Source organism: Octopus bimaculoides, chromosome 2, assembly GCF_001194135.2.
Source record: "Octopus bimaculoides isolate UCB-OBI-ISO-001 chromosome 2, ASM119413v2, whole genome shotgun sequence".
In the NCBI taxonomy this organism is placed as follows: Eukaryota; Metazoa; Mollusca; class Cephalopoda; order Octopoda; family Octopodidae; genus Octopus; species Octopus bimaculoides.
The window spans coordinates 137,278,389-137,293,248 of record NC_068982.1 but is presented as its reverse complement, the minus strand read 5'-3'; the positions used below and the strand labels follow the sequence as shown (position 1 = coordinate 137,293,248).

The window sequence follows — 14,860 nt, the reverse complement described above, 5'->3', positions numbered from 1 at the left end:
ATATATATATATATATATATATATATATATATATATGTGTGTAGATTATTCAGAAACTGATTTATAACCTAAAAATCATAATTTTAACAATTTTAAAAAGTAAATGCAAACATCATTAGAAAGAGAAAAAGCAAGAAAAGAAGGAAAAGTAGAGACAAAGGAGAGAGAGAGAGAGAGAGAGAGAGAAAGAGAGAGGGAGGGAGGAAATTAGATATAAGATGAAATACACAAAATATTGATAAAATTCATTAAAAATAGAAAAATAGAAACAGACAAAATAAAATGTCAACATGAAATGACATTTTTTAAAATATTAAATATAGAGGAAAAAACAAACTGTTGAACAGAACAGAAAATGTTTTCATATGAGCTCTCTTAATCTTATTTTCAAAATTCACTGAACACCTGAAAGGTTTGCATCAGTATTAAAGGTAAAAATAAAAATAAAAAAATAAAAAAGAAGTACATCATGTATTCTTTTTGACAGTATTGTCATCATTAGTGCATCATCACTGTTGCAGTTTTAACTTAAGTAGTTTTTCTACGATAGCAATGCAATATTGTAACATCTGCTCATGTGTAATTCAAATCTGCATCACTTCCTCAGACTACTATTGCTGCTACTATTACCATGACCACTGATACTACCACTATTACAACAACAACAACAACTACTACTACTAATAGCACTATACTACGTGAAAGCACATAGCCTGGTACTTTAAGTGTTTGCCTGATAATATTTCATGTTGCTCAGTCCACTCAACTAACAATGAGCATCTGGTGACAGCGAAGGAATAACCTTTTGATAAACTAACACTGTGCAGGGAATAGTCTTATACTCTCAACCATTTAAACACTATCAAAACCATGACAAGCTGCAGCCAAAGTCGGGAGACAGACCAATTTCTTTAAACAAGTATAATTACTACAGCAGCTTGTACTTAAAACCACACACACACACACACACACACAATAAAACTAGCTTGAATTAAACTCTTTCCTTACAACCTTTAACAGACATAAATTACATCAAGGTGGATTTGAAAGAAAGAATGAACTATCTTACAAAGCATAAATCTGATAAAAATCATGTGGTTTGCCATCTACACTGGACAAATACTTCACATTTCAACATCAATCTAATTCAACTCAGTTCCAAATTTGAGCTCTTAGGATTGTGCATTTTAAGTTTTCATTATGGAAGGCAGACTGTTGCAACAACAGTGCTTTATAGAATGCATACAAATCACAGCAGCATAAAATAGTGAAATGCCTTCAAAACTGTACATGTCTTCTCTCCTTATTGGATACCAAGTCAATACTAGATAAGCACTTCCTTCATCCATTCATATGACTACAAATCAATTAGTGAGAGGCTGTAGTTAGATGTATCTTGTAGAATAAGATACAATTAATCAAGAGCCAAAAGCATAACGCCCTTCCTTCTAAACCCTCTCTTACTTAAAAATTCAATAAACAATTGATTGACCCAGTGAAACTTCCTTGCAAGGTCCAAAACATCTGATGAAGCAATAGTTCATCATGGGTTGGACGGTTTGACTCGGGACTGGCAAGCCAGATGGCTGCACCAGGCTCCAATCTGATCTGGCAAAGTTTCTACAGCTGGATGCCCTTCCTAATGCCAACCACTCCGAGAGTGTAGGGGGTGCTTTTACGTGCCACCAGCATGAGGGTCAGTCAGGTGGTACTGGCAACGGCCATGTTCAAATGGTGTTTTTATGTGCCACCTGCATGGGAGCCAGTCCAGCAGCACTGGCAACGCCCTCACTCGAATGTCAATTTTCACATACCACCAGCACAAGTACCAGTAAGGTGACGCTAGTAACGCTCACACTCGAATGGTGCCTTTTACGTGCCACCTGCACGGGGGCCAGTCATCAGCCCTGGCAACGATCCCACTCAGATGGTGCTCTCAGCACTCCACTAGCATGGATGCCAGTCATGCGGTGCTGTCATCATAAATATATATTATTTGATTTATCAGTTTTCTTATGACACCCTTCAATATGAATATTTTTGCATCCTGGTTCTTCTTTGCTTACTATAGTTCTACAGTGTTTATCATTTTTATGTGTTAACATTACTTGAAGCAGTATTTTTCTGTGCAGATAACTTACATTGCAGGAAATAAAAATAAAAGGAAAGGCAAATTTATGTGAGGCAAATAAGTAATCTTCCAAAATAATCTCTAAATTCCAAACCATATCTTCATTACTTACGCCCTGCAACAAATAAAAAGAGAAAAACTAAAAAACAAATGTTAACTAAATAAATTCTATTATGACTGATATCTAAATTATTTGCATTGTTTTAACAGTAATTAACACTACAAATTAAGTGATGATAAACACAAAATGGTTTTTACATTCAATATCTATGGGTAGCTAGCCAGATGTTTATTGACTATGGAGAAATAAAATTAGCTGTATGTTCTTCATCTTGATTCCTAGTCTTAAAAGAAAAGGAAAAAGAAAAGAAAAAAAAAATCAATAAAGTTACTATTAGAAAGCTTGACAATTCTTCCTATGGTTTGTAATTTCAACTGTTACCAATATTTACAGTGGGATGTTCGTGACATGACTGCCTACTATAATAATATGACTATAGTTATCACACGATCTTGCTTGCAGGCTAATTGAATAAATATATCTTATAAAACTTCCAAAGAAAAAGAAAAAAAAAAGAAACAAACAAAAACAAACACTGATGCATGTGATGATGAAAATACTGTGCGATTCAAAAAGAGTCATTTTGCTTCGTTGTCTATAAAAAAAATAAAATCATTTGTTATAATGTAATATAGACGTGATATGACACAAACATATGTATATATAATAGAGAGTGGAAGAACTACATTACTGTCTTTTCCATTTGTCATTCTAGGAGAAAAGAGATTCACCTAACAACCTAACATGGAGAAAAGATGGAAGAAGATAATTGTTAAAGTAAGAGGGGGGGGGACAAAAAGAAAAAGAAATTGCAATGATCTGTTGGAATAATCAACAATTCTTTACATGATATTGCCATTGTTTAAGATTACTAATTTACATTCTTCTTTCAAATCCTTTTCAAAAGTATGTCTTATTTTCTTTAAACTTGGTCACTAAGAAAATATTCACGTGTAGGTGGTACAATGGTAGAATGGTTTGGAAAGAATTACTGTAGAAAGAATATAAAATTCATTTCAGCTAGAATAGCATATTTCTTACATCCCACTTTACACACACACACATTTACATACATAAATGTATGTATGCATATTAGTATGTTGTGGGTGCATTTAAATGTACTGCTGCTACTGATGAATTTCAAGCTCCATGTAGAATATAGGCATTTTGATTTGTGTAACATAATAAAATAGAGTGTTCCCCTGATGAGCTGCCATGGCTCAACATCCAATTGTACCGAGAGCATCCAATACAGCAGTCGCAAATAACCACAATGGTGAAACTTGTGTAGGGAACAAGTGATATAAATTGCATCTTATGTTTTATTATAACTTCTCTTTTTGTCATAATTTCTCTTCCATACGTATGTGTGTATACACATCCACAAATTAGATTTTTTGATAAAAACTAAGGGAACAGAATGGAAAATATGAAGGAGTACAACAGGACATCGATTTCATACATAAAAACACAGTAAGGTGGGGAATGAGATTGTTGAAAAGAGTATGCCATGCTAGAAACAAATAAGCCAGACATTTTCTAAATATCTTTGGAATTAGAATAAATAAATTAACAATGAAAACAGAGGAAGGCAAAGAGAGGAAACAGTTTTTTCCAAGAACAATATGAAGTAAGAATATTGCAGAATTGCTGTAAGTTCTTCTCTTGGAAATGTACTGCACTGCATTGTGGGATTGAAGGATATCCTTATGTAAGAAATAGTTTTTTTTTAATGAACCACAAGAGAATAAAGAAGTAAATAAGCGTTGATAAATATGTAGAAGGCAAAACAGCAACATTATGTTGAGCACCATGCAAAAGCATTGCATTTCATTTGGAATGGCTTCATACATTGTGAAAAACATTCTAATGATACCACAGCAGATGAATGAAAGTTATTCCAGGAGTTAGCTAATTTGACGAATGGATACCTCTAATTAGTAATTAAGAGGAGCAATCAGTAGATTACCACAATTGTTGGAAACAAATGAAATATTGATCAGTACTCTCACAATGTTGTCTAACATATGTTTGGAGAGACACAGATGGAAGGAAGAAATAAAAAAAAAAACAAAAAAACAAAAAAAAAACACAGACTATAGAAAATAGTGTGTTGTGTGAAAGAACTTATTAGAGTGTACCAAGGGCTGTCTGATACTGTATCTAATTAACTATTGCTTCTGTTAATTTGATACGAAATTTATGGCAAAGTCTACCAAGATTTTTAGAACATTAAAGTTATAAAACCAAACAGTAGTAGGCCAGTGGCATATGGAAATAGTGAAAAACCTAAACTTTTTTGAATACAAAAGTTTGTGACATGTTGCTAAGAAGTAGACTAGCTATAATCAGACAGTCATTGTTTTGCCTCAGATCAATCCGAATGGAACAGAAACTGTAAACAAGTGTTTCAACCATTAACATTCTGTCTTCTTTCTAAGGGCAAAACATGAAACATCCATCTGGTAGAGTTCAGAAGTTTTGGAGAGTATGGAGTCATCTTTTAGTCACCAATACTACATGGTCTGTTCTGGCCAGGGGTGATATTACCAGTCAGAGGGTCCGGATATGGGTTAAATAACAGAACATGGTTGTGTGCCTGAGATATACAGGACTTGGATAAGGGCTAGCTCTTAGACATGTGTCACACAGGCCCACTGATGTGTGGATATACCTTGATGTCATGTGAACCAGTTCTTCTGCCCAAGGGTTAAATAGGCTTGTAAACAAAATCTCAGGAGAATGAGAGATAAGCAGAAGGAACTGAAAATAACCAGCAGAAGGAAACACTGCTCTATCTTCCTTCAAGAAAAATAATGAATCTTTAGATTTGACACATTAAAAAAAAGAGAAATTGTGTCTCTAGAACTACATTTTCCAGTGTAGTCTGTCATATTCAAAATGGCAGGACACAATTTGAAAGAGTTTTGTTATTTTCAGCAGTTTAAGTAATTATGCAGAGGTTGTTTGCGATGAATGATGTACTGTTTAGAATGTCATCATATAATGCTTGTCTCCACCAAAAAAATCTTTCTAAACCTCAGGAAAAAAAAATGGTAGAAAAAAACAATAACAAAAAGAACTGCCTCAGTGTAATTAAAAGATCATCATCTTTTATCTTTTTTTTTATCTTTTCTTTTACTTGTTTCAGTCATTGGACTGCGACCATGCTGGAGCACCAACTTGAAAGGTTTACTGGAACAAATCAACCCCAACACTTATTTTAATTTTTTAAAGTCAAGTACTCATTCCATTGGTCCCTTTTGCCAAACCACTAAGCTACGAGGATGTTAACAAACCAACACTGGTTGTCAAACTGTGGTGGTGGGCAAACAACAACACACATACATGAATACACACACACACACACACACACACATAGCAGGCTTTCACAGTTTCCATCTACTAAATACACTCACAAAGCAATGGTTAGCCTAGGGCTACAGTACAAGATACTTGTTTAAGGTGCTGCACAGCGGAACTGAACCCAAAACCACATGGTTGCAAAGTGAGCTTATTAACTGCACAGCCATACATGTGCCAATGTAGCAACACAATTATAACATGCTACTTGCCAGAGGTGAAATCACATATCTAATCACTAGTAATACAACTACACCAATAATAATAATAATAATAATAATAATAATAATCTTTCATTTCGACAACTGAAGCTAATGATACACTTGATTAAAACTACTCGGGAATATCCAATAATTATCTATTATAAGAACTAAAATTAAATCTGGTTGAAAACATTCTGATTTCCAAGAGCACATACATTGCTTTTTAAAATTAAATCTCAGTAGTATTTAAAATTTAATGATCTGTTTCCTTAAAATGTGGAAACATTGACAAAGTAAACAATAGCTGACCTTTTATTTTTTATTTTTTTTTTTTTTGCAAAAAGATTTTTCATTAATATTTTATAATTATGAACTAAATTAAAAATGGAATTTAAATATAATAAGTATGGCGCAGGAGTGGCTGTGTGGTAAGTAGCTTGCTTACCAACCACATGGTTCCGGGTTCAGTCTCACTGCATGGCACCTTGGGCAAGTGTCTTCTAATATAGCCTCGGGCCGACCAAAGCCTTGTGAGTGGATTTGGTAGGTGGAAACTGAAAGAAGCCCATCATATATGTATACATATGTGTGTGTGTGTGTGTGTGTGTTTGTGTGTCTGTGTTTGTCCCCCCAACATCGCTTGACAACCGATGCTGGTGTGTTTACGTCACCGTAACTTAGCGGTTTGGCAAAAGAGACTGATAGAATAAGTACTAGGCTTTCAAAGAATAAGTCCTGCCGGCGATTTGCTCGACTAAAGGCAGTGCTCCAGCATGGCCGCAGTCAAATGACTGAAACAAGTAAAAGAGAGAAAGAGTATGTATGAAGTGTATGTATATATATATATATATAAACAAATAGTAAATGAGTATATGCATATATACGTACAGATATGTGCATATTGACATCCACCTGTATGTATAGGTGCATATCTGGGTACAGGACATTGCATATATACATATACAAGGTGGCCATAAAGTCATGCACCGTCCTGCAATATGTGAAATTGCTAACATTCTCTTTTCTTATCTTGACTGCTGGTATTACTCACAAACCAATCCTCATTGGATGGGGGCAGATAATCATCAAGGCAGGGGCAAGGTAACGGTGTGGTGTGGGATTTGGCACAATCAAGTAATTGGATCATATTACTTTGAGGGCACTGTGACAGGTGATTCGTATCTGGACATGCTTGGCAAGAAGACGATGCCTCACGTGCATTCACATGGAAGGGGAAATCCTGTCTGGTTTCAGCAGGATGGGGTTCCTCCCCATTATGCATTACAGGTTTGCGATTTTCTGAACGAACATTTTCCAGGGAGATGGCTCAGGTGTCATGGGCCAATTGAATGGGCACCACAGTCATCAGATTTAACTCCCATGGACTTTTTCTTCTGGGACTACATTAAATCCCTTGTGTATTGTGAAAAGATTCATGACCAAGGACATCTTCTTCAAAGAATTGTTGAAACATGTGAACAAGTCAATGGCAATGAAGAGCTATTTGAGAAGGTTCATCCCAGATAGGTCTATAGTCACATATGAGATGACATGACAAAACAGTGAACTAAGGCACAGACATGGCTGTGTGGTAAGAAGTTTGCTTCCCTACCACATGGTTCTGGGCTCAGTCCCACTGCGTAGCACCTTGGGCTAATATTTCTGTTATAGCCTTGGGTTGATCAAAACCTTATGAATGGATTTGGCAGACAGAAACTGAAAGAAGCCTGATGTCTGTGTATGTGTGTGTGTATTTGTGTGAGTGTTTATCTTCCATCACTGCTTGATAACTGATGTTGTTGTGTTTCCTTCTCAATACCTTAGCAGTTCAGCAAAAGAGGCCAACAAGAATACGTAAATGGTTTAGAAAAAAATAAAAAAGGTACTGGGATTGATTCATTTGACTAAAAATTCTTCAGGGTGGTGCCCCAGCATGGCCACAGTATAATGACTGAAGCAAAAGATAAAAGGTAAGAACACTGTGTGGTTGTGTCCTGCTCAACTGTCATTTATTGAAGAGATGACAGAGTCCAATAATAATGTGTGAAATAGAGAGAGAAAAGTACAGATGAATGATGGTTGAGTGAGAATGTGAGAGAAAAAGTGTATGCATGTGTGGAAGAATGTGTATGTTCATGGGGAAGAAATGTATGGGGAGAGAGAGAGAATGCGCGCGTGTGTGTGTGTGTGTGTGTGTGTAAGCATGAGAGAAAGAGAAGTTACATAGACACACACACACACACACACACACACACACACACACACACACACGTAAGGAAGAGAATGTAATTGCATGCTGAGAAAACTTTCCGAAAGAATTAGTATTTAAAAGCAATACATAATATATAAAATGCAGCATTTACTTTTTAAATATTTGAAGATTGAAAAGTTTAAAAATTCAGAAAGAATTCTAATGAAACAATGCATTTGATTTAAAAAGAGTAATTGAAATGCAAGAAGTTAAAATTTTTTTAAGACAAACAGTAGTTTTAAAATATTTTAAAGAGAGCTTTGAAAACATACATCTGTAACTACAACAATTGCAAAGCACATATACATACATATATACATATATATTTAATATTTTTGGACTAACGGGTATATATCAATGTGTTGATGTGTTGAGTAGATCACTGGCACAGTTTGGGCTACCTGGTATCATCCGCAGTCAGGGTATATTTCCGTTGGATCTACTTCAGGAATTCCACAGTGTTAGTTGCGATAATAATAATAATTTCTTAAGCAACACAATGATGGATTTGATATTAATCTTTATTTTGTACATGGGTGCTTCAACCCATCCTGCTACTGTCCCTCATGGGTGGGACTCCTTTCAACATGTTGTGCTGCATTAATTTGCAATCTGGGTCTCATCAGGTACATCTATACATAAAGGTTTGTGTCTCGCTAAAGATCCTGATTTTTGGCTGTCATGTTGTTATATACCCGTCTGGTTAGGGAATGAAGCATCACTAAAACTGTAACAATGTTTCCCTAACCAGATGGGCACATAATAATATGACAGTCTAAACTCAGGATCTTTAGCGAGACACAAACCTTATGTATCTGATGAGATCCAGACTGCAAAACTGATGCAACACATGTTGAAAGGAGTCCCCCCCACCATAAGGCACAGTAGCAGGATGGGTTGAAACGACTGTTGAACAATATAAAGATTAATGCCAAATCCATCTTCTCAATACTTAAGAAATTATTATTATCATTATTATATATATATATATATATGACACTTCAAAACATTCAAGAGATAAAAATGAGAAAGGGAAATTGTAGCATAAGTATTACCTGTTGCTGGCCAGCCTGGCTTTTAGCCTTCCTTACACGGCTCTTGCAAGCATCAAGATCCAAACGCTTGGTTTCCAAAACTTTCTTTTCTTTCTACAAAAATTAAAAAAACATACATAGAATTTGAAGCTATATGTAGAAATATATAACTGCAGTTTGGCTCAGCAATGCATAAAGTTTGATGGGCATAGAACACATCCATCGCAGATTGTCGTTCAATACGTGTAACTTCAGCCATGTACTGAACCCTTTTCTAAATGATACACTAACTTATATGGGTGTATATGTGTGCGTGTGTCATTTTTGTGTGCACATCACGTGTGCACGCATCATCACGTGCATGTGTGTCGTGTGTATGCGAGTATGTGTACCCCCATCACTGAAAAGTGAATATGATTTGGTAGCATAAACCATGTTTTTACAATGAGATCAGAGATGTGATGTCTGCTAAATTGCAAGGCAGGATGTTAGAGAAAATTGAGATGTCCTGAGGGAAAAAGGAGTCTGGAATGACAGGATGCTCTTGCATTTATGCTGAGAGGGGCATAGAAATGCTATTACAAGAGGTGGTTGAATGGGGGGAAAAAGAAGGCCTGCTGTATGTAGGCCTTCACAGGGAGCAATTATTCAAATTGAAAGGACAAGGTTAAGGATATGAAGCAGAGAAACCACCTGGTCCATTAGGAATTACTATGGAGATGCTTGTAATGTCTGATGGAATAATGCACAGGCCAGTCACCAGCATAGTAACTCAGAAGGAAGGAAGGTGTCACACACGATGATTGGCACAGCAGCATCATTGTCAGCTGCTACAAGAGCAAAGGAGATGCATTAGAGAGAGAGGAAACTGATCAGGTTATGAATGTTGCAGAAAGAGTTAAGGAAGGCAATCAACCTAGAGAAGATGCAGTTGCCTTGTGCTTGGAAAAAGTCCTACTGATGTTATCTTCCTAGTGAGATAACACCAAGGGAAGTACTACGCTTGCAGTAAGCGCTTATATCTGGTGTTTGTCAACATGGAAAGGGCTTCTGACATGATTCCATACTCAATGACTGGTGGTCACTGAGGAAGCTAAGAAAATGGCTTGTGTGACTCTATAGCCCATGTACTGAAATAGTCAGCAAGGTGAGAATCAGCAATGATTGATGGTGTTCAGGTAGACATCTATCAAAGTTCATTCTCTGTCCCATTTCTTTTCATTACAGTCCTTCCTCTAAGCTATAATAAAGGAGTTTATGACTGGCTATGTGTGGGAGTTCCTATTTGCTGATGAACAGATTAATATAGCTGAATCAAAAATAAATTTAAGTCTGTAACTCAGTTGTTTTCCATGAAAGTCTATTCCATCATTTTTTTTTGTTAATAGTAAATCTTAAGCAAGCAGTCATTGATTGTTGTAAAAGTCTTCACATAATTTGTGTTTACATTAACTTCTACAATTACAAATTGGAATGTCTAAATGTGAAGAGAACCTGAGGAAGGGGTAGACACAGGAATACCCAGGGAAAGGATCTTCAGCCACTGGGCCTTGCTGAGGAGATGACAAGAGACTGAGACTTGTGTTAATTTGCTGTACTTGAGAAGAGACATTAAGCTAAGCAAAATCGCAGCCATCCATACATACAGGCATGTCCTTTATGGCCTTGCCCCAAACCCCTCTCTCATCGGAAAGGTCTTTGTCTTACAGGTGCTGGTGCTACATAAAATACACTCATGCCAGTGCTACGTAAATGCACCTATGCTGGTGGCATGTAAGAAGCACCCAGCAGACTCTGTAAAGTGGTTGGCATTAGGAAGGGCATCCAGCTATGCCAAAACAGACAACTGGAGTCTGGACAGCTCTCCAACTGGCCAGCTCCTGTTGAACCATCCAACTCATGCAAGCATGGAAAGCAGGTGTTAAATGATGATGATGTAGAATTTAATTTTAATTCAAATTTATTAACATGACAAAAAAGAATGATGTTTATATGGGTAAAGAGGCTGAGTTTACAAGGGATACAAATTATGTCTATTACAATAAGGATTCGATGTTATGCCTTGTTCCCAGACAGATAATTACTTACAATTTCTTATATAATTCAGAAATTGAAAGCAAACAAAATAAAAGGCATCGAGAAGTTTTATTGCAATATAATACAACTCATATTTAATGCATTAAGATACCATAGTTTACCAAAAAACAAAATTCTTTTGTATTATAAATTAAACAAGCTAACTAAAAGCAAAACAGACAAAAACCAAAACTCATTAAAGCTGGTAATTAAATATTATTTGGCTATTCTGAAATTTTTTTTGCAGTTGGCATTTTAAAATTTAAAAGGAAACTTACTGTAATTGTTCTCATGTCGCCTTCAAGGAAATTTTTCAATGGAGAAAGAAAATTATTGCAGGATGTTTGTACAAATTCCTTTTCAGCATTTCCAATTTGCATATGTGTTTGGCCACATTTAATTAATGAATTTCCTGCAAGACAAATTGAAAATAATTGCTTTTTTAGTGAAAGGAAAAAAATTGTCAAAACGGAGAAAAAGAACTTCTGGTAACGATAAGGAAATACAAAAAAAAAAAAAAAGTGAAAAAGAGTATTTTTAGAAGGTGAATAAAGTGTTTAACAGCAATATTAGAAACGAGTTATCACATTGACATGAGAAGATACATTTAAAGGAGACCTGTCATAGTTGACTGAACTGACCTCAGTCTGTGTATGGTTCTTATTTTATTGAATCTATATGAAAAGCAAAGTCAATAACACATAGGTCTTGAAGTAAAAAAGCAGAAATGTCAATATGGTACTTTAGTAACCCTTGGCACTCTTTTAGCAACAAAACTGAAACTACAAATAATATTAGAAATTTAACTACAATTAACGCCCCCAAAGATCCAGTTTATTAAAATATTTCTGCTGGATAAGCATAGCTAAAGCAAATTAACAGTAATCTCCTTATCATGAAGTTTGGCTTCCTCAGATCAGCCTTCATTACTTCACATGTTTTCCTATTCAGCAAGTTCATTCCACTTGGTTTGTTAGCAAATCTTTACTTAAAAGCCATTCTCCACAAATATCACATGTTCACATCAGCACAGTCTTCTCATTTGTACACCACATTTGATGCCCCTTTTTCCCCAGTTTCTCTCTCAGCTCACTTTCAACCATCATTTGTACACACTAACATCACATATCTTTCCTTCCTCTACATCTCCAATGGCCAACATTTCACTACTGCTAAGCAATATCACACTTCATACACAAATATTATACAATCTGATTTTCATTCAGGGAAAGAATCTCTCTGTTGCCAGTAGAAGTAATAAACCTCTGAACTTCTCCTACACTGTTCTTATTTTGGTTATTATGTTTCCAGAAAGCCCACCCCCACTGCTAATTAAGCCATCTAAGTAACACAAGTATCAACTCCTAGCAAGTCATTTGAGCATTTGAATAAATATATTTTGTGGCCCTCTCACTGTTCAGGTGCTGCAGTGGGACTGAACCTGTGGCCATGTGATTGGGAAGTGAACATCTTAAACCATGCAGCTACGCCTGCACTTGCATGTAAATGTAAGAGTATAAGGTTTTCATAATGGAACACAAAAGGTAATATACCTCCAAGCTGCTCTTGTGTCTTTGCAAACCCAGATACAATATATTAACAAAGTATCACTCCTACCTCTTTAGCCAGAAGAGCTCCTCTATAGTTGCTCAATCTGCAGCAAAAGCTAAAGGTTTCTCAACTAAAACTCCCCACCATCTTCAAAAAAAGTACAATGTTCTTGTCAGAAAAGACCCTGTTTGGATGGCTGCCTCTTTAGTACAGCCCTACTCAATGAAAGCTGAGCATCAGTGCTTCAGGAGTGGCTGTGTGGTAAGAAGATTTCTTCCCAACTACATGGTTCCAGGTTCAGTCCCACTGTGTGGCACCTTGGGCAAGTGTTTTCTACTATAACCTCGGGCCAACCAAAGCCTTGTGAGTGAATTTGGTAGATAGAAACTGAAGGAAGCTTGTCATATATATATATATATATATATATATATATGTATATGTATGTTTGGGAGAATATACAAATAATAACAACAGACGAGGACAGGTGGTGTAAATAACAAAAGTATATATTAGTATGACGCTCAGGAATACGGAAAGTCTTTGACGTTTCGAGCTACGCTCTTCAACAGAAAGAATACGGAGACAAGGAGAAAAACACGGAGAAAAAAAATTGAATAGTGCTCAGTCAACGGTCAATCATAATAATGTTACTTGTGTCTGTTTATTCACCCTCCCCCACCATCACTTGACAACCAATGTTGGTGTGTTTACGTCCTAGTCACTTAGTGGTTCAGCAAAAGAGACCGGTAGAATAAGTACTAGGCTTACAAAGAATAAGTCCTGGAATTGGTTTGTTCGACTAAAGATGATGTTCCAGCATTGCCGTAGTCAAATGACTGAAACAAGTAAAAGAAAAGAAAAAAAAACTGCCACATGTCATCTTACATTACTACAATTTAATATAAGTATGATGTAACATTTTTAGTGTTGCAGTTACTGAAATATTAGATCACATTCATGGGATAAATAAAACAATAACTAACATGTGTCTATTCTTTGGTATACAGCCAAGCAGCATCCTCTCTACTTTAACAACAGCTAATGCTTTCTAGCTTTGTCTCGTTTAAACATCACTTTTTATTTCTCTATCAATGTAACATTACAACAAAATAGAATGGCAAGATCTGTTATCAATGCTTATAAATTAAATTAGTCTTGGCAGAAGAAACTAAAAGGAAAAGATACTGGTGAATCATCTTACTCTTTCATTAAGAATCAATACAAAAATGAAGATATTCTCTCTTCCCAGAAAAGTCCATTATTATATTGTTAGAAAATTTTCACACACACAGACAAAAAAAGAAGTCAGATAACATCGAAAAAATAATAGTCAAAATAAAAGACTTGCCACTGTCTAAATAGACTGGACATAGAATAAATAACTTGTCAAATTAATCTTCAGAGAATTATACACCATAAGTATTGATCAGTTATGTCTGTATAACAAAACATGACAGAGAAATACTCAATTCATGTCACAATTCTTATCAGTCATTATTAGAAACATTTATTAGCTAATAAAATGGGTTTTGAACACAATGTTTTGATGTGAAATGATTGATTTATAAAATTAATGTATCTATTGATTTCAAATTTTGGCACAAGTCTAGCAAGTTTGATAGAGGGGTTAAGTTAATGACATCGACCCCAGTACTCAACTGGTACTTATTTTCTCAACCCCAAAAGAATAAAAGGCAAAGTTGACTCTGGCAGCATTTGAACTCAGAATGTAAAGTCAGGTACAGTAATGATTCTACTATTATTATGCCTTTGTTCAGAAAGATTACAATCAGGTAAAAGAAATTTCAAACTTCAAATTTCAGAAAAGTTTTAATGAAGTTTAATGCTGACTGACCTATATTCTTCATGTATTGGGTAAAAGCATATTTGAACTTTAGAATTTAAACCAGCCATGTCCATCCAAAATATTCTACTTGTTTTATGTTCATAATTAGGCGCAGGAGTGGCTGTGTTGTAAGTAGCAAGCAGACGTGTTTGTTTTCGCTCCTGTTGTAGCATCGCTAAATGCCAGCGTCGTGAATTTTGACGTACAACTACAGGTAAGACTTTTATGTTTTTTGGGATTTAGTGGGGGTTTGTTGCTCGTATTTATTTATATTTATGTCGAGCAAGGAGTCTTCACTGAATTCCACGCATTTGTCTGCCTGTGGTTGTGCTTAATGTCTCACT

The 14,860-nt window shown here is 35.6% G+C and overlaps 1 protein-coding gene across 4 annotated transcripts in view; it reads right to left on the bottom strand.

Annotated features, from left to right (window-relative positions):
* Positions 1–14,860, bottom strand: part of LOC106869469 (endophilin-B1) — a 164,395-nt gene that overhangs the window by 65,055 nt on the left and 84,480 nt on the right. For all 4 annotated transcript variants that reach the window (XM_052965627.1, XM_052965629.1, XM_052965628.1 and 1 more), the window contains exons 4-5: positions 11,398–11,531; positions 9,065–9,157 (exon numbers count right to left, since the gene is read on the bottom strand). In XM_052965627.1, the coding sequence (XP_052821587.1) occupies positions 9,065–9,157; positions 11,398–11,531 (227 nt within the window). The remainder of the gene's footprint in view (positions 1–9,064; positions 9,158–11,397; positions 11,532–14,860) is intronic.